At 38.2% G+C, this 20,378-nt stretch overlaps 2 protein-coding genes and 1 non-coding gene across 3 annotated transcripts; all 3 read left to right on the top strand.

The window, feature by feature from the left end:
* Positions 1 to 472: 472 nt before the first annotated feature.
* On the top strand, positions 473 to 12,042 carry LOC113053266 (caveolae-associated protein 2-like). The gene is made up of 2 exons (XM_026218145.1): positions 473 to 1,103; positions 9,704 to 12,042. Exons 1-2 carry the CDS (start codon positions 567 to 569, stop codon positions 10,586 to 10,588), a joined length of 1,422 nt encoding a protein of 473 aa, XP_026073930.1. The 5' UTR covers positions 473 to 566; the 3' UTR covers positions 10,589 to 12,042.
* Positions 12,043 to 13,717: 1,675 nt separating this feature from the next.
* Positions 13,718 to 13,799, top strand: trnas-cga (transfer RNA serine (anticodon CGA)). Its single transcript has one exon. It is a non-coding gene; the product is annotated as a tRNA-Ser (tRNA).
* A 713-nt stretch (positions 13,800 to 14,512) lies between these two features.
* Positions 14,513 to 19,287, top strand: LOC113053269 (SOSS complex subunit B2-like). Its single transcript, XM_026218149.1, has 6 exons — positions 14,513 to 15,512; positions 15,728 to 15,866; positions 16,052 to 16,123; positions 16,728 to 16,812; positions 17,130 to 17,190; positions 17,488 to 19,287. Exons 1-6 carry the CDS (start codon positions 15,419 to 15,421, stop codon positions 17,688 to 17,690), a joined length of 654 nt encoding a protein of 217 aa, XP_026073934.1. The 5' UTR covers positions 14,513 to 15,418; the 3' UTR covers positions 17,691 to 19,287.
* The last annotated feature ends 1,091 nt before the right edge of the window (positions 19,288 to 20,378 follow it).

Genomic DNA, 20,378 nt, shown 5'->3' on the forward strand with positions numbered 1-20,378 from the left:
AAACATGGCATTCATGCAGTGTGTATGTGTCTTGTGTTTGGTTTGAGTCTGGCATGGTGCCCCTGCCACAGATGAGCTGAGTTCTCTCTGTTCAAACCTTGATTTTCATTTTTCCCTGTGTGACATTTCCCCAGTCTGCCAGACAGCTGTGAAGAGAAATGCCAGTAGAGATTCATGAAGGAATGTAGAGACAGTCAGGTGCATTTACACCAATATTCCCTGACACAAACACTCCTCTTGCTGGTGTTGTCCAACTATTCACACATATGACAAACATTTTCAAAACCAATACTGATTGCAAATTCAAGCTGGTCAAACAATACTGAAATTACACTGAGGAAAAATCCACACCTGCAGTAGCACACTTTCACACTGACACTCTTTACTCAAATGTCTCTGATGGGCTGAGCTAAATACCACAGCAACCAGGCCCCTCCCCTGGGTGTGTGGGGAGTTTTTAAGTGGAGTGTTGGGAATGTTGTTTTTAGAGAGGCGCAGAAGGCAGGAGAGTGTCTGTGAGAGTCAATCTAACCCTGTCATTCAAAATCACCAGTGTTGACTCCAAGATGGGTGAAGACTCTTTTCACGCAGAGCGAAGCACCGCTACCTTACCCAGGGAGGAAAGCACCCCGACACCACCAGCCCCAAATGCTCAGGGTGATCTGTGTATCCTCCTTCCGAGCTTCAGTCCCGGCCCGATGCCCTCTCCGCCCCCCCTTATCCTTTCCCATACGGGCTCCAAGTCCCTGACCAGCCCCACAGCCCCTGGCGGCCAGGTCAGCGCCATCACGGTGATGGCTCTGCTCGACAAGCTGAAGGTGATGATCGAGACAGTGCAGGATAACCAGCAGAGGATGGAGAGGAAGCAGGCCGAGCTGGAGGGGGCGGTGAGGACGGTGCAGGGTGATGTGACCCAGCTCACCAAGAACCACATGTCCACAGCCAACAGCGTGGCCAAGCTACTGGAGCGATCGCGCAAGACTGGCCTCAATGTGAAGGAGGTGAGGGAGCGCCTGGATAGACAGAGCAACCAGGTGAAGCGTCTGGAGGCCAACCATGCCCATCTGCTGAAGAGGAACCACTTTAAAGTGCTGATCTTTCAGGTGAGAAGAATTATATCTTTCTACTCTTAAGGAACCTTTAAAGCCTTGAAGATAAACATATGTAGATACATCTGAATGTGTTTTTTTTCCACACTTGAGGAACCTTTAAAAGACAAAAATAATGTGAATAAGTGGAGAATCTAACATGGTCATTCAAAATTAATAACTTTTCGAAGCCTCAAAGACCATTGATTGATAGTGTATCATGGATTCCACAAACTGTTTTCAGAATAAGAAATGTTTCTTGAGCACCAAATCAGCATATTAGAATTATTTCTAAAGGATCACGTGACACTGAAGAATGAGAAATGGCTGTATATAGTTTAAATTCCATTTAACTTTATTCAAATAAAAAACAGTTACACACACATATATTTATATATATATATATATAGAGAGAGAGAGAGAGATTTCAACACTTGAGACAACTTTAATGGTTAAAAACAATTGCTAACAAAACAAAAGAAATAAAAGCAATACTCAACCCATGCTTTCTCAATCTTCCTTTGATACAGGAATTTAGTATTTTAATTTTGTGTTTTTTCATTTTTAATTAGAAAAGTAAATGCAAATAAATAAAGTAAATAGTTTTAAATATTTTGTAACTGTATGTACAAAATGACAGCAGAAAAAGTTCGATGTAATGGTTTAAGTGATGTTTGACAGGACACGTGTGCAGTATCTTCAACGAAACTGAAGTGCATGGGAATTCTCCCTGTGAATACAGCTGGGATGAAATGTTTGAATTTTGTGCAGACTGCAGTGGAATGGCAATGTGTCCAAGAATGTGTATTCTTACAGTATGCATGCAATCAAGAGATTCTATGGCTAATCTTGAGGTCCCCACAAACTCTCACATTCTTCTAAATTCCTTACCATAAAACTCGATGGTCACTTTGTTTACAATAGGTTTGTCTTGTTAAAAGCCTCTCCTTACAAATACGTGTAAAACAAACTGAGATTGTACAGTTGAGTCTTCTGGCTGAACCAGCTTTGTGACCTGTTCTTTAGTTTCCTCTTAACTTTGGTGAGGTGTTTTTGTATGTTCAGGTAATGCAATTTTACACACTCAGGAAGTACTATTATACTTTATGCCGGTTTGTTAATGTGAAAGGTGCGTTGTGTTGATTTAAGCAGCTGCGTCAGGCTCATGCTTTTAGAATAGGATTCTTATCTGATTACCCCGGAGCGAGACACATGCAGCTTTACATGCTGAGACACTGATCTTTGACTTGTAGAAGCAGGTAGAGGCATTTCTTATGGGTGTTAGAGTTCTGCTTTTCAAAATGCTTTCTGGGTATCAGTTTTCCTGAGGCAAAGATTATTCAATAGCAGAATGAGTGCCAATATAAAAACACAAACTTTTATCTAGCTCCTTTGAGACTAGTATACTGATTCCTCATGTCAATTAATGCAGCTTTCTGAGCATAAGGCTACTTAAATTTAAAAAAAAAAAAAAAAAAAAAAAACATTAAAAATCTCACTGACTCCAAACCATTGAACAGTAACGTATATTTAGTGTTTGCAGCAGAGTAAGTGTAAGTGTTTCTACCTTAGAGTAAAAATAAATAATAAAAAAGGGTAAATGTGACTTTTTATCTCATAATTGCAATTGCGTTTTGTTTCATGTAATTGGACTTTGTTTCCCCTAATTATGACTTTGAATCTCAAAGTCAAAACAGACGTTCCCATGTCGTAAAGTGCCTCAAGGAATGAGAGAATAGCACAGGTGTGTACTTTCTCTCTTTGTGTTGGGACATTGACATGTTTGGCAATATAGCTACAGGTGATGTTTCATATTTTTTGCACTTCAATAAAATGCAAAGAAAAAATATCTGACATGACAATGATCTTTAACTTACTGTTTTGGGTCAAGACACTTTACTTTTTTTAATTTTTTGTTAATGGAAAGAGATGTACATATCCTTATTCCACCGGCCATTCAAACATTGGTGTATTGTTCTATGGAACGACACCCTATTGAAAGAAAACACAGCATGCAAACACAAGGGAGAGCAATCTTAAATCCATTCACTCTCAGAAGTTTGCTTTGGAAGAGTACTATTGCTCTTTGGATGTGCATTTGCTTGTTTTGTTTCATTTTTTGGCGTCTGACGATGCTCACCCGCCTGTGTGGTAATTAAAAACTTTATGTGCACCATGCAAAGGCATTTGGAGATGGAAGGTGTGGTTTGAACACACGGAAAGAAAGAAAGAAAGAAAGAAAGAAAGAAAGAAAGAAAGAAAGAAAGAAAGAAAGAAAGAAAGAATACACATTTAGTTTGGCACTGAAAATGTATGTGTGTGGGAGAGAGACAGTCTGGTCAACTGCCTTGTTTCCCTTAACAAGCACTAATGATCTGCAGTAATTACTGCTCATTTAGGCCTCTATTTGTTTATGTTTAATGCATCACTGCCCTTTTGTGTTCTGAAAAATACATCAGTGTTGATTCTTGAAAAATGTGGTTCTACGTGCTGAGGCTCTTCACTGCTAACTTTGGTCTTTTTGTGTTGCCAGTGCTTGTGAAAGGATCATTAAATGTGTTCACAACAATAATTTAGACTACTGTTCAGATTTGATGCTGTTTCTAGACGTTTCCATGACGTCTAGAAGAAAAATACTTTCTATACTTATAAGTCATAACATGCACCTTAGTCATCTTCACCATGACTTTGAAGTGAAGTTTGGCAACCTACATGACTGAAAGCAAACATGAGGCTTTTATGCATAATCATAAAAAAATATTTTATTGCTTTTTATGCTTTTGAAGGAAGGTGTTTCTGCAGTGGGCATTCACAAAAACTGCCATTTTTTACACCTTTGTAGTCGCTCCGACTCCCCTCATTAGTTCACCCTCTGAAATCCTGTTGAACATTGTCAGGGTTTATTTTGGCCCAGAGATGCCATGGATCGCCTTCATTGGGATGATGTAAGTCTGCTGAGATCCAAATAATGCCATGCCAGTCCATCGGCATGTGTTTAATTGTGCATTCCGTTATTTTGGCATAACAAAGATGTTTAATCCTCAATATCAGTATCTTCAATGAAAGGTAAAAAACAAATATGGGCATGCAAAAGTGAGTTTTAGGGCTGGGAGAAAGGTAACAATCCGATGACCCGAAACAGCCAGTGTTTACAGGCCCTACGAGAAAGAGCTTTTTATAACGACGGAGCAGATTCTGATTAGACAGTCAGAATGATAATTCTTCACAATAACACTGGGTTATACAACAAATGCATTCTTTCATCAATCAAAAGCATGATTTCCAATTCCAGATTTGTATCAACTTCATGCAGTGCATGCACACAGTTCAGTGTGTTCAACAACAAAGAGCATTCATCTGAATGTGATTGAACTGATTTGATCTCATCATTGATTATATTCTCTAACACTGAGAGCTAATTGTGCTCGGTGTATGTCAGAGATTTGTTCTAGCTGTTTTAATCTAAGAATTTCATTCAGGCTGCAATTATAATATTTTATGGACTCTTACATGTTTTTTAAGCTCAGGCTGGAATACAACGGTTGATGTCCTTTCATTATAATTCCTTTGCCGTGCCCTGAGCTCCTCCCTCAACCAACAAAGATTCACCTCAAAGGAAATCTGAGAGAAAAACAGAGTTGGGGGGAGGAAAAATGTCAAACAGACAGGCAGACTGAAATAAAGAAAGAATTAAAGAAAAAGAAAGAAAACTATATGAAAACAAAGCATGATAACTTCAAGGCCAGGGAAGATATTGTGACGGGGTAGGAAACAGCAGAGGAACAGAAGAGATAGAATGAACTGGATGAGGACAATGGAAAACAAACTGAAGTATAAGAGAGAGAGAGAGAGAGAGAGAGAGATCTTCTCTGCTCAGGCTTGTTTCGGCTCAATGTGCTGGATTTCTGGTTTGACAACTCGACTCCTCCCTTTATCATTGTACTAACATACAGCTCGCACATACGGCTGTTGTTTTCTACAACGTTCAGGATTACTTGATTCTAATTGGTAAATCGCAGCATTCTGCACTCAAATATTTTTGTATAATGGCATCCAAACTGTATATTTGGCTGTTGCTCCAGCAACCTTCAACTTTGTGGTAGATTCATATCTCTCGGATCGCTGCACGGATAATGTACAGCCTACAAACATCAACTGATGATGACCAATTGACTGTACCTTACTTTTATTTCCTTTTTGCTACTCATATTTTCAAGGATAAATAAATAAGAAAGCTGATGTTTCAGTTTGGTGAAACAGAGCTGATATGGAATTTCAGGAGAGGTGTGTTAATATAATCCTGCTAAATGTGCTTTCCTGCCTCCTAGCCACGATTCTTCCAGGACACAGCTCAGTAACATTTGCAAAGGATCAAGGTTAAAGTTTGGTATGACTCATTGTGCACCACACAGATGTTTGTCCAGTCAAATGTTTTGAGGATTGAGAATACCACACCCCTGTTTCATAAATACCACCTACAACTGACTAACAAGCAGTGGTCCACTGCTTATTATAATTAAAGCCTGTTGGCTATTTGTTTAAACAGGCAAGCCATTTGATATGCCTTGCCCAAATGTACAGTTTAAATAAGAAATACGTCAAGGGTGAGATCTCAAAAGTCAAGCCCTTTGAAGATGAAATGATCCAGACACACTCATGGGCTCACATGAGTACATACACTCTAATTAGAAAAATTATATTTCAGGAAGCCTGACTAATCATGTGATTAATTCAAGAGGCCAGACAGACAGAAACAATGAGGCTTTTTAATATAAACCTGAGAGAGAGAGAGAGAGAGAGAGAGATAATGAGATGGAACCAGACCCTTTGTTAAACAACTCACATCTCATCAGCTCAGACAATAATATGCCAGAATGTAAAAAAAATAATAATAATAAAGAAAATATTCTTACATTCTGCTGGGCAATAACCTCTGCTATGCTTAATTCAGTCAAAGACAGTTGAAAGCCTAAAATGGATTTTAAGTATAGTTTCCCCATAGTTTTCACCACAACGCTGCAGATCAGAGGTTTTGATAGCACATTGCTTTGCCCGGCATCTCCCTGAACTGTGTGTTCAAGCCAGTTGGCTGTAGCTTTCCACTTATTTTCTCCATCTAGAGAAAAGCCAAAGATTCCCTGAATTTCTTCAGGTAACGGATGAGTGAGCACATGTTTGTGTGCTGTATGTCATGTGTTTTATGTTATTAGATTCTTATTAATGTGTTATATAAATTAATTTAAGTGGGGTTAAATTAGAAAAAAAGGGCTTTAAACATGAAATCCAGTCATTATTTTAGTTGGCTATCAACTTACTGACACTCAAAACATGCGGATGTATAGACTTTTTCTGAGTCAGATTTGCATGGGAATTGACAGTTGCAGAATCATTTTCCTAGGATGAGAAAAACAAATTCCAAGCCAATGTATAATGTGCCTTTGTTGTTTTATTCTGTACAGTTTTTTTTTTTCATGGCAGAACAGTGTTGGTATAGATTTACAAAAATAAAAAACTAAAACTGAAACAAAAATAAACTTACATAGTATTTTTAAAGCTAATTTAAAATATTAATAATAGTATATAAATAATACTAAAATACCACTGCTATAGTGAAGAGAAAAAAAACATTAAAAACACTTTCCCTTACCAAGAACAGATGCAATACTGCTAACATCCAGCAGTGACACATCCTTTATTTGTGTCTTTTAATAGTCTCATCCTCTGTTGTCCTTATATTTGTCTTTCCTCTGCTTCTTTCGCATTCTTTCCGCTGCCCTTGTGTTGTCTGTGCAGGCCTTACAAGCTTCATTGAGACACACACATAGCATTTCTCTCATCTCTTTCGATGTTTCCACTCCAAAATGTCCAGAGGCCTCCAGCATGTGACATAATGTTTTGAAAAGTCCCCCCCCCCTCTATCCTTCAGTACCCTCATCTTTCTCTTCCTCTGAGCTTTGCAAGTCATTGTGTATTTAGATAAAGGTCAAAATCTGAAGTGTCTTGATTTATTGCAGTGTCATAAGATACAAGGCCGAGAAACAAATGTAAAGAAAGGTGGACACAGAGCAGGATCAGAAATATTGAGCTGCTAAATGAAGAGTGTAACATAACAGAGACTCCTTGTTTTGGGTTTTAGATTGTGAGAAAAATGTCACTAGAATGATATCATTCCCAAAGGATTTTGTAAAATATGCATAATTATATTAATATTAGTTTTACTTCTTATGTAATTTGTACCATTGAGACTCTTTTAAAAAGCCTTCTAATTGGGGTCAACCTACTACTGTGTGAAATTTCCCAGGCTTTTGGAGACATATTTCATATGTGCACTTTTCATCTGACAAAACCCTCAAGGCACAACCTAATTAGATTCGAGCTGAAACAACATATTTCAATAAGGGGATCATTTTTCTGAGTTTTATCTAATATCTCACCAAATCCCTTCTGTGTAGATTCTGTATATTACAGTTCTTGTACGGTTGGCTAAAAACATAATATAAAAGTGTCACCCGAGTTTCAGTCTTTCATTAATTATGAAATAGAATGCAGATGTAGCCATTACCAGGTTATCACAAATTAAAAGCTAATAAATGTATAAAACGAACCGAACACAGCCAACTCCCAGCTCTGGTTTCCATGTAGCTCTTGATCATGAGGGGTGTTACTCAGTACGTTTGCTCATGAAGAAACTGGTTAGCCCAGAGTCAACACTGGTTTTGACTGGATCTTTGCCCTCAGGGTGATACTTGTTATTCAAAGGCGAAATGTTAAAGAGGAGTACCATCCATCTGGGAAAAAGCAAAACACATTTTACACATTGGTAAAAAAAAAAATCACTTTTGGAATAGGTTCTCATATTAATCAAAAAGGTGGGGGATTTCCAGTCTTTCGCTGGAACCAATTTCTTGTTAATGGCACATAGTTTCATGGCCAAGGGCAAGAAAATGAGGATAAGGTTGTCTTTAAATTATGATGTTGTTCCATTTTATAGTGCATCTACTACAGCAAAGGAAATGTTTGACCACTGAGATCTCTCAATGTCTAGAATGTTGCATCTTTATTACAAGTTAAATGAACAGGAACAGTTCCTTTAAATTAGTGAAGCTTAATGCTGAACACAGCTAAAAGAGCAATTTCATACTGAAATGCTGGCATAGTAACAAATCTGCCATTTAGATATTTGGAGCTTGGACAGATAATATGATACGTGCTCTGAATTTCTGGGAGTGTGTTTAGTCCCCTTAGGAGGGAGCAGGTGAGCGTGCAAAAGCTCTATTCATGCTGCTGATCCGCCCTTCCCTGAGGGTCAGATCTTCAATTTACTCCTTAAGCGTGAAGCATAACCCCCAGCAGCCGTGCTGGAGGTGTGTGTCAGGGCAGGGGTCTGTGTGAGGGGAGAGTAGCGATAAGAGAATATTCTGCACTGTCAGAGATTTGAAATGGTGTGGCATATTTGGTGATCTTTTTTGTTGTGGTTGTTTATTTTTGGCTTTTGCAAAAGGGAACATTTGTTTATATTTATCTGTATACATGCATAATCTATACAGTATACCCCAAAATCTTGACTTCACAAAATAACTACATTGTTAAGTGGAATAAGATTTCAGTTTGCATTGTAATGAATGTGATGTTTTAATCAAATGGATGGGTGTGGGAGAATAGTCTGTCCTCACTGTCTCTGTGTGTGTATCTGGTATTCTCTACGTTATTAGGAGAACATTGTTCCCACAGGGATAGTAATACTAGTATATTTTAACGTATGGATAGTCCCCACTAAACATGGAAACCAGTGTGTGTGTGTGTGTGTGAGTAAGAGAGAGAGAGAGAGAGAGAGAGAGAGAAAGAGAGAAAGAGAGAGAGAGAGAGAGAGAGAGAGAGAGAGAGAATGATTTGAGGGGGTGTGGCATATTTAGAGTTTTTTTGTTTGTTTGTTGCAGTGATTAAATGATTGAGAGTATTTTTTATTTTTTTTATTTTGCATAATTGTTTGAGTGTGGTTAATGCATATTTGATCTATGTACATGCATAATCTCACAATAAGAAACATAGGCAAAGAAGAAAGCAATAAAAATGATTGCATTAAACATTCATTGCGCTATGTATACACAAAAACATGACTTACTGAGATTTCGGTTTGCATTTTTATACATGTAAGTTTTAAATCAAAGATGTTTTTTAAAGGAATTTGGTAGTAAGAGTAAACCTCAACCTCTTGCCATCAACAATTTTTTTTTTTTTTTTTTTGGTTTGGAGTAACTCCAAGACAATGCCTTCACATGCCTTGGGTATAGCTTGTTCTGCAACAAACAGGTTTTTCAGCAGTTTGCACAATATAACTTAAAAGAAAAACACTCACAAACTGACTTATCTGTTTGTTTTGTTTAATTCTAAAAAGTAGCATGTGGACCTGACACAACTCTTTATAGTGCAATATGCTACTAGCATTGGCAAGGTTGTGGGTTAAATTCCTATAAAATGCATGAACTGATAAACTGTTTTATCCAAAGCCAATGTCAGTTGGTTATCCAAATCATCTGCAAAATGTAACAATGTGAGAAATTTTTTTTTTGAATCTTTCAGTTGCTAAACACATTTTTTTTTCTCTCCTATTTCAGGAGGATAATGAAATCCCCTCCACTCTGCTTACTAAAGATGGCCTGGCCTCCACCTATCAGGATGAGATTGCTCCATCTGCACCAACTCCACTCACTGATTTACACCATTCTCAAGATGAAGGCCTACAGACCATCAGCCTCTCCTCTGATGACGGTGAGGAAAAAGGAGCAACCAGTCTCCTAGCAGAGGGTGGTAATGAGTCCCTGGATTTGCATGAAGATAGTTTCCCAGGTTCGGGAGGCGAACGTCTGGAGCGCTCCCGTGCTGACAAGTTCAAGCGCTCCAGTCTGAAGAAGGTGGATAGTCTAAAAAAGGCTTTCTCGAGAAGCAACATCGAGAAGAAGATCAACAGGATCGTGCCTCCAGAGCAGCGTGAGAAGATCAGGAAAAGCTTCATCCCCAGCCACCCCAAGAGCTCCTCTTCCAAGAGCTCGTCCTTCCGCGGCTCTCCAATGTCCTTCCATGACAAGAAGGTACGAGATGGAGATGCTGACTCCTCCCAGCAGGCTGGGACCTCAGCCAGGAATCTCAGCCCAGTAGAAGTTCCCAACTTTGGGGGACCGGATGGTGAGCTGCCCCTGGATGAGTTACACTCCTCAGGTGAGAAAACAAATGGAGGCGATCATCACAACCCCTCCACCCCGGGCAGTGGGGATGGAGAGGTGTTCATTTCAGATAAGGGTGGAGCACTCGAGAATGGTCCATCTGCGACTCTGGCTGAAGAGGAAGTGGATAAAGAAGATGATGACACTGATGATCATGATGAAAATGGGAAGGAGGAAGAGGAGGAGGAGGAGGAGGAGGAGGAGAAAGATGCAAAACCTGCAGAAGAGGTATCCGTGTCTCCGCCATCAGCTTCAGCTACTGTTAAGCTAACTTCTTAGATATGGTTATGTTTCTAGCACTCTGACTTCAATCCACTTCTGAGACTTTGGGAAGTTTAGTTACTCCCTTGTGCCACTGGTATCTTGTCCCCAAGCTTGTTGCATGTCTGCTAAAATAACATATTGGCCTGAATTAACCCAAAATATGATGTAACTATAACCTATTGTGTTAAGTTCAGAAATTAAGCATGTTTTTGTAGAAATAAATTCCATTTAGATTCCATTTCAAATAGAGTCTGTATAAAGGCCCAGAGAATGGTACAGCAGTTCAGACCACTGTCACCACAATGATACACCGAAATAGCTATATTTTCCTGTGGGAGCCTGTGAATACCATGAAATTGACTGAACTGAAATGCCTGAACTCTCACTCTCTATCGTTTTTTCTTTGTGTGTAAAAGAGGCAATGTGTGTGCCAATCTGTCCTTCGTTATGCTGGAGTCCAGACTCTTTTCTGTCAATGTACTGTACATAAGATTTGTGTTTTTTGTAAGCAGTACTGAATTTTTCACACAAAGTACTTTAATGCAAATGCCATGGTATTCTCTGGAGTACAATGTTGAAACCATTGTATAATAATATGGTAACCAACCACATGAAATATCATTACTGTACCACCACAGTACTTTTATACAGTATACAGACACAAGAGGTTATATGTTGACAAAGTTATGTTTTTTTAATTTGAAATGTTAATTTTTAGAATGTTTATTAAAATATTTAGCAGCACTCAATCTCAATGCTTTATTCAATAAGCAGATGTCTATGAGGGCTGATAGCAGTGCTTGGCATGGTGGGAAACGTTTTTACAAATTTTCTGGGGAAATGCAAGCACAATTGACTGCCATCTCCATGGCAACCTTCCCCATTGCCAACAACTCTCAAATTACTGCTTAAGTGCACGACAAAGGCACACGTACACAGCTTGATAAATACAAATGTACAGTGCACCAGAAGTATTTGTGTGGCCAAACATTCTGTTTATGACAACTTCACATTCTTATGAAGACTAAAATTGTTTAGATGATTCATTGATGAAATACTCTGTATTCTGCAAGAATTGCTGCCAGATAGAATTCTAAACTAAAACACTTCCCCCAATGGAGGTTCTATGTATCTCACACTAAACTACTTAGTAGTACACACACTACTGAGACACAGGAACGGCACTTTAGGGTTGGCGATTCCACACTGCTGAAGTATGCAATACCTGCATGTTCTACAGGTGTGCAGCATGCAGGACTCTTCACCGCCCCTCTCGGACCACACTGCTCCATGCTGGTGTTATCATGCCAAGGCAATGATGCTCAACACTGATAAAACAACTTTGTCTGTGAAGCACCTTGGTCAGACTCTGCACAGCCGTCATGTTGTTTTAATGTGCTATATACATAAAATCCTTGTTTGTGTTTGGTGGATTTTGTTTACCACAATAAACAATTATCTAGACAACATTTATGCATTTTATCGATTCAATTTAAAAGTGTGCGAAGTAAGGAAGATTTGGAGTGTCTCAAGTTCTGTTGCTCTTCACTGTTGTAAATGTGGGGTATGATGAATAGTCGGTCTTAACAGAAAACTTCACGGTTTCATTTTCTACATCAACCACATGTGGGTTTGGCAAGCAGTCTAAAATCTCTCTGGCTCTCAGGTACACTGAGGGGTCAGGTTACATGTACTCAGGGTGGGGTGGATGGGAGAGGTCCCATGGTATTTATACCATGGTTAATGGAAACCTTTATCAGGCTGTTCATTAATTATTTAAGTAGGGACTTTGGCGCTTTTATAAAGGCTAACTTCACCAAAGTCCCTTTTTATTCTTTGATTTCACATACAAACCGAACTGGTGTTCACCATGATGGCGCTCGAAAAGTGTGATCAGATTGGCACAAACTATTCCCATCGCAAAGTTGATGGTAAAATGTGCAATCTGTTTTAATTATATTGAGAAATGGTCACTTTAAAATGCAATGGATAAAGTCTAACATTTTCTAAAAATGGCACATAGTAAACTAAAAAGACAAAACATAATCTTGCTCCAGCACTAAAATATATTAAAATCTTTTAAAACTAGTTTTACCAGGAGAGTGTATCACATTTTATTATAGACTTATTTATCCTGGTACATATTGTTAAACTTGATGTAGAATTTATAGAAAATATTTTAAGGGAATAGATTTTCCCTATAGATTTACAACTGTGCCATAGGCTAGCTATTGTTAAATGTGCAGACTGTTGTTTTCATAACAAATGCTATATAGATTAACAATAATAATAAACTAAATTAATTGTTGACCTGGTAATGAATGCTAGCCTCATTATAACAAATGGGGTTAAGAACTACATTTTCATAAGAGCAAGCACAAGTCAGAATCGAGTGCCGTGTAAATGTGTTTGAGTGATGGAAAAACCTGGTCTGAGATGGCATAGATTAAATAATTCAAAGCCTGATGAACTGTTAAGGATTAAGAAATAAACAATATCAAAATAAAAAAAAAATATGTTAGATTGACTTACCATAGCATGTTGAATTCTGACGAACAGAGTGCCTAAATAATATTATATAACAGGCTACAATATCCTACAAACAAGTAATTGTAATTTACTGCTGATAGTAGGCTAGTATTATTTATTTAATATATCATTTTATTTATTAATTTAGGCCATTTTCCTCGTTGCCACCTTATGGAACTGGACCTTTACAGTTAAATGGATGATGTTGTCTCCACCTTGTGTCCAAATTCCTTCAGTTTGAATCTCGACTGTTAAAAGTTTATCAAACATAATTAAGCCCGTAAAACTAAATATAGTTGTTTCGTAACAAAATATAAATATTTTATTTCGTTAGTCAAAACTTATATACAACAAATCGTATTCTAATGCGTCGCTAAAAACAAGTAACTTAACGTTATAGGTGGGCTTTTCATTACATTAACGTAATAATTGCGTTTGCTCCAATATTATCGCCTCCGAAAAGTTCGTTTGAACACTAACGTATGAATACATTTTTTATGACAGTAACTGTGAATAGTTTTAAATCGATAAGACTATTTAAAACATTAAAATGTTTTTGTCGTGCATCTTTTCAGATTGTAGTTTTTTATAGTCTTTGCGACAGTTCAAAATGGCGTCACGGTGGCCGAGAGGTTAAGGCGTTGGACTCGAAATCCAATGGGGTTTCCCCGCACAGGTTCGAATCCTGTTCGTGACGAAATTTCTTTTCTGTTGCAAATTTAATCTAACAGCAAATTTATACATGTCAGTTATAAGTTTATTTGTGAAAAAAATCTAAATCTTGATAGTAAGTCAGTCATTGTATGACACTTTGATTCTGCAAGCACTAAACGTTGATAAAGCAAATGTGTACGCTTATCTACAGTACATGGCCTTTAAAAACTTGTTTGATTTCCTTGACGGTAACACCAACGTAGGTTTAACTGTACTTTACTGATATATACAGTTAACAGGACCCAACCCTTAAATACAGCAAAACCGTAACTAACAGTCTTTTGGATGATCTGGGACTGGGACTGGACACCTCTGTGATCCCTGAGGTGATGATGCAACCCAAATAACTCGGGAAATATATTGAAACGTGTAATCAAATCATACTACACAACGTCGACAAATGTACAAGGAACTGGAGTGTAATTATTTCCTATGATATATCCATGTGGACACATTCTTCACGGTGTCCAATTGGAGTACAATGTAACAAGAACATGGTAAAAACCAAGAATTAAGTCTCTAAAGCTTTCGTTCCTTTGCGATCTTTATGATACTAGACAATACAGACTGGATCGTTTTTCATGTCTGTTCACTCAAATGTGTGTAAATTAAAATCGCATTTGTGTATTTAACTCGTCTCTGAACACCCCCGCGAAACCGTGAGGTGGTACATTCGACAGAATTTAAAGAACCGAACATAGTCTGCTGCAGATCAGAAGCTTTGTTATCGAGGGAGAGGCAATATATCACTGTGAAATGGAGATTTCACCTTTTTAGTGACCGTTTTTTTGTTTTATTATTTTTCTAGTAAGCTTGCAGTGCTGCACATGTGGAAAACATGCTAATAATTATATCAATTTCAAAGGCCATCAGGAAGTTTCGAACTGCTCAAAACGCACAGTACAGTTAGGCAGCTATAGTTAGTTATCTTGGCTGACATCCGTTTTTATATTGACTTAGTCGTCGCTTTAGCCTTTGCATGTCGATTAGACACCAGATTAATGATTTTCGTGTGGAGGGTGAAAAGAAGAGACGCGTTGTTGTCGAGCTTGACCGGCAGTGTGAACTCCCAGACACGGTTTCAAACGCAACCCGCACGTTTATGTAAAGAACCCTGCATTCTAACAGCTATTTGTTAAGTTGACGTCGTGTATTTGATAGTGTATGCTCACAAAAAAGACCGTGACTCGGTAATCAATCTGGATGTTAGACATTTTAATTACTGGCCGACTTAAAAGCGAAGTCTTGTAGTCGTAGTTATTCAGGTTTAGGACAGGATGAAGTCTTAAATATCTGTTTGGAAAATGAACGTGTGGTGAGTGTCTTCTAGGAGTAGTTTTAAACGTGGAGGAAGAAATATTTCCCTCTTAACTTTTCATTCCTTTAGCTCGAAGGTGAAGACAAACGGCCTCAAATGTTACGCTAGATACACCTAAGCCTTTCCAAAAGGGTCTTGTAAACCAAGTTTATTTGCCAAGTAAAGTTTATTTGGCGGATATAACAACCCACTCAGGGCACAGATTTAGCTTTAGATCAAGAAATCCTCTCACACAGCTGTGGTTTCGCTAGCCGTTGTGCTAGCCTCCACCTCAGCCCTCAGAAATGTCGAATATCTCCAACGAAGCTGTGATCTTGATTAAAGATGTAAAGCCCGGATTGAAAAACCTTAATATCGTCTTTATAGTTTTGGAAATCGGTAAGTGGATTCACTGCTGTGACTTTCTCGACCGTTTATTAGCAGGAGAGGAGCTAATTCTTCACAACTAACATTCATGATTATGTATAACGTTGCGCGTAACGTCTCTATTGCGGTGTTCTTGTAGTTTTTCATGTGAACTCCCGTAATGTAACGCAATTATATATGTTTTTAGTAGTTGTGAGGTTTGACTTAACTTTGATGTGCACGCGCAGGTCGGGTTACGAAGACAAAGGACGGGCACGAGGTGCGCTCGTGCAGAGTGGCGGATAAGAGCGGCAGCATCGCCATCTCTGTATGGGATGAACTGGGCAGCCTCATCCAGCCCGGGGATATCATCCGCCTCACGAGAGGGTACGAACCACCTCCTGTCTGTGTAGTTTATTCAGACCGTAGACGCTTCAAACCCCGTGTGGCTATTGGGTTGTCTATCAAACAAACCGGCAACTTGTTGTTTTTTCCAGAGAATAAATGAATTAAGGCTTATGACCATTTCATAGGGTTTATTTCAACTTGAAAATATGTGTGTGTCTGGCTAGGTATGCTTCAATGTGGAAGGGGTGCCTTACACTGTACACTGGACGAGGAGGAGACTTGCAGAAAATAGGAGAGTGAGTATTAAGTCTTGTCACACAATAGCACATTCATACAATAACTTGTCAATTCATCATTTTGTGGTTTATCAGCATTGGCCACTAACCATGTCCACTTGGGTGATAAACTGAAAGGGTGATTAGATTTTGGAACTGACAGAAGGGTTAGAGTCAGTAGATATTGCATTTAGATATTGATTTCTGTATGTATACTTTTGAGTTCAGGAAGTGTCAAAAGTGGTTAAAAATAAAGTTCCCATGACTATGGAGAAACGCTGAAGTCTCCGTTTTAATATTCTCTATTTCCAAGTCCAGGAAGATCATGAATGTCCATAGCTTTCGAGTCTAGTCTTGTTCTTGGATTGTCACTTTCAGTTCAGTTTCAAGCCTATTTAAACATTGCATGAAATTGTGCATTTAAGCAGGAGAGTGGCCCTCTGGGGAGTATAATTGGACACCCCTGGTTTTTATGTTTTGGTCAAACACTTAAAGTTATTACGGACCATAAACTTGACAGATGTAACACCTTCAATGTAATGTGCTTTGAATAACTGCTTCTACCAACCAAAGTCATGAATGTAAGTCATTAAAAGCATATTTTATTTTGCCTCGCCTTTCACAGGTTCTGTATGGTGTATTCTGAGGTTCCTAATTTCAGTGAACCAAATCCAGAGCTGCTAACACAAGCTAACAAGCAAAACAAGACGGTGGGTCCAGTCTTCCTGTCTATGCAAAATAGCACCTCAGTGTGATGCCTCAATGAGTATGCTTCCTTTTCAGTTGTTTGCATGTGTTAAATTTGCTTCAGTAACTGTGAAAACCGGTTTTGTTTTGTGTTCTACCTCATTTCAAAGTCTTTGTTTAGAACAGATAAATAGGAATGTAGAAGTAATTTATGCAGAAGCAAACATTTGGTTTGACACTTGCTGGACATTCAAATACGGAGCCATTAAACTGCATAACAGGAGGTGCTGGTTTATGACTAGTCAACATAATGCCGTTTTATCTCTTGTGGTCTCAATAGGGTAAAGAACAGCGGGGAAATTCTCCACCCAATCAAAATGCAGGTACTCCTGCACAGACAGGTGAGCAAATAGGACTAGTACTTTACACATTCTGTCCTACGTAGGTAACCAATGCTGATTTTGTAGTGGTAGCTTAATGGTTTGGAATCTGATCTGTTAATGAAGGTTGCAGGTTCAATCTCAGAAATTATATTTACTGAGATCTCACTCCTGTTTGTGCCTACCATTGGCATACTGGAAGTTGCTCTTGATAAGTATCTGCCTATTGATGAAACTAGAGTAATAGCTGTAACACTCATTACGTTGTCTCTGTTGATCAAGTGTCACTTTTTTTTGTTTTAACTATTTGTCCAACAGGAAATGGTAATGTGCCAGTATTTCCCAATAACAGTGCTGCACTTGTGCCACGGGATCCCAATTTTGGGGCTCCAGGAAGACCAAACGGGCGTGTTCCAGGCAATGGGCCACCCTCAGTAACTGCAGGGGCACCCCCTGCTCCACCCAAACCCACAGTTACCATTAGCAATGGCAGGGACCCAAGAAGGGCTTCGAAGAGATGAGAACGCAAAACAACTTCCATGTTTCCCACTCCTCCCTAAAATCCTTCCCCAAACCAATACACAAAACAATGCTGCCAATCAAAAGATACGAGGTTCAGTGCTACGGTTTTGCCAAATGTGCTTTTTGTGTTGTCATTTGCCAATATTTGCATAGTGTGATAATTTGTTTATCACAAAAGTTTAGAATTCAGCTTGTTACAGTTAAAGTTTGGCATACTCTGTGCCTGTGAGTGCTGGTTCCGTGGCCCACCGTTTATTTCCTTTCCCTAAATGTTTTGAACTATACACCCTACTTGAACACTCGATGCACTTTCTTCTATTAATTTATAGTGAATGCATTGTCATGTGATTCAGGAATGATTGACTGCTGTTGCAAATTGGGGAGTTTGACAAAGTCCCCACACCTTTGGCCAAATTTTTTTACCAGAAGTGACCATGTTTAAGGAAAGGTTAAAGATTGATTTTGAACACTTACGGTTATTTAATTGGGAATAAACCAAGAACAAAATGTTGGGAAATTTATCCCGGCTTTTGTTGTAATTGTTGTTCTTGATCTTTTCAGTGACATTTACATTGAAGACCGCTGCCTTTTATAAAGTGAGATATGACTATGCTGAAATATTCTGCATATTCGAATATTGTAACACCTTTTGTGTTTTGTTATATGGACATTTGATGTTATCTGCATATCAATTTAAGGATGCTATCGTGCAGCTAATACTAAACAAACTTGGGTTACTGCTACCCCTGGAAGAATTGTTGCTGGGATGGCGCACGGCGCAGTGACTGCTGCTTATCTAGGCTAGTCATGATGATCAACAGGACTGAATGATTGGGCTCCTCCCGAACCTATGTTTGGAACTTCATTTTATTTCAGTTAGCCCAATAGTTCCAATACACAACATTTGCAGCATGAGTGAAGCTCCGTATGTTCATTCATTGTACCAGGTAATGTATGTTACTAGGTGTTTATATATTTTCAGTGCTAATGCAGGACCCTGTTGATTTCTTTGAATATAGATTGTGCAATATGATTGTATTATTAAGATATGATCTAATATGTAATTTAGTGATTCATATTTTAATAGCATTGCTTTTCACTTAAATATTTTTAATTCTTGTGTTTGTGGTTAGGTTGCAAACACTATTAAATTATGAGCCAGGGTTTTTCTTTTCGTCAAGAAAAACAGCTGTGTAACATGCACTCCAACTTCAGAAAGTCAAAACTGTGGCTTCAGTAATAACTCTTTAGAGTGTCTCATATTTAATCTGTGTCAAATGTGAATTGCATGAACTCAGAGGAAGTGTATATGATTAGTGGTTACCGTAGCCATGACTATTTTCTGTGCCCTCTTGTTTTTTTTAAATCTTACAGCACAAGTGAAATGTTTAAAGCACCACATTACATTTACTTTGACAGTCTTTTTGTATGAGACTGTCTTTGTTTGACCACTTATTCCTCTTCCAGATGTAAGCTTAAATATAAGGTCAGGAATCCCATGCTTGGGTTTTATAATCAACTCAGTTAAGCACAAATGTGTGTGAATGTTTAACAGAAGTCTTGTTCCTCTGAAAAATATCACTGAAGTCAATCTCAGCGGCTTGTGAAATTAGTTTCCCTGTTGCTGTCTGTGCTTGCGTGTTTGGATATTCTTGGATATTCTTTCAGTCCATTTTTGTAATCAGTATGTGAGCATATATTTAGTAATATAATAATAATATTTAGTATGGTCCTCCCTTGAGCACTACATCACCTAAATGTCCCAGATCTGACATCCATAACTCTGAATGAGATCATCAAGGAGTGCTCAAAACTACACTTCCCTAATAACCCTTTGTATAATTATGTACACCTATGAGCAGAATATCATGTGTTGAACAAGTAAGGATAAATATGCACTGTGAACCCAAATTATGGCATTAAAACCTTTATATTCATAAAGTTACCTTTAGCAAAGAAATGCTTCAAAAGCAGTTAAAACTATATACACCAAGCAAGTAATAATTACACATTACCAAATAACTTTTAAAGCACTCAATATAATATAGTTACTCCAAGATGGAGTATTTTTGTTCTGTTTGATCAAAATATAATTCCCAGAATACAGACCTCAACTCAAACTGACAAAAAAATATATCTGAGATCAATAAGGTGTTTCAAGATAAAAGAGTTCACAGTCACCAAGTGAAGACTTAAAAGAGTCTAGAGAATGACAATTTTGTCATTTACTCACCCTCATGTCTTTCCACACGTTTTACTTTATTCTGTGGAATTCTAAAAGATATTTGGAGATTTCATAGTCTTTCTATCCATACAAGATATTCCATGAAGAGATACCACCTGACATTGTAAAGTGCTTTGAGTGCTTAGAAAAGCGCTATATAAATATAGCAAATTATTAAAGTGAAAATTTTAAACTCTTTGGTTACCACCATTCTGAAAATTATCTTTTTGTGTATGTGTCTTCCACAGAAGGACAAAAAGACACACAGGTCATGGAGTGACAGGAGGGTGAGTAAATAATGACCGAGTTGATATTTTTGGCTGAAATACCCCATTAAGCATTGTTCACTGTACATCAACTACTGTAAGTTGTCGATGGCTCAACCAGTGTCTTCTAATTAACCACTGATTAGTTTGCAGTTTAGCACAGTGATGAAAGCTTTTAGCTTGTTCACATCTGCACA

This window comes from Carassius auratus, chromosome 34 (genome assembly GCF_003368295.1).
Source record: "Carassius auratus strain Wakin chromosome 34, ASM336829v1, whole genome shotgun sequence".
Lineage (NCBI taxonomy): Eukaryota > Metazoa > Chordata > Actinopteri > Cypriniformes > Cyprinidae > Carassius > Carassius auratus.

Excerpts from the sequence above, each read along its gene's own strand:
- LOC113053266 (XM_026218145.1), top strand. The coding sequence starts at position 567 with ATGGGTGAAGACTCTTTTCACGCAGAGCGAAGCACCGCTACCTTACCC. Across the intron at positions 1,104-9,703 it reads TTAAAGTGCTGATCTTTCAG|GAGGATAATGAAATCCCCTC; the intron begins GTGAGAAGAATT and ends CTCCTATTTCAG.
- LOC113053269 (XM_026218149.1), top strand. The coding sequence starts at position 15,419 with ATGTCGAATATCTCCAACGAAGCTGTGATCTTGATTAAAGATGTAAAG. Across the intron at positions 15,513-15,727 it reads CTTTATAGTTTTGGAAATCG|GTCGGGTTACGAAGACAAAG; the intron begins GTAAGTGGATTC and ends GTGCACGCGCAG. Across the intron at positions 16,124-16,727 it reads GACTTGCAGAAAATAGGAGA|GTTCTGTATGGTGTATTCTG; the intron begins GTGAGTATTAAG and ends CGCCTTTCACAG.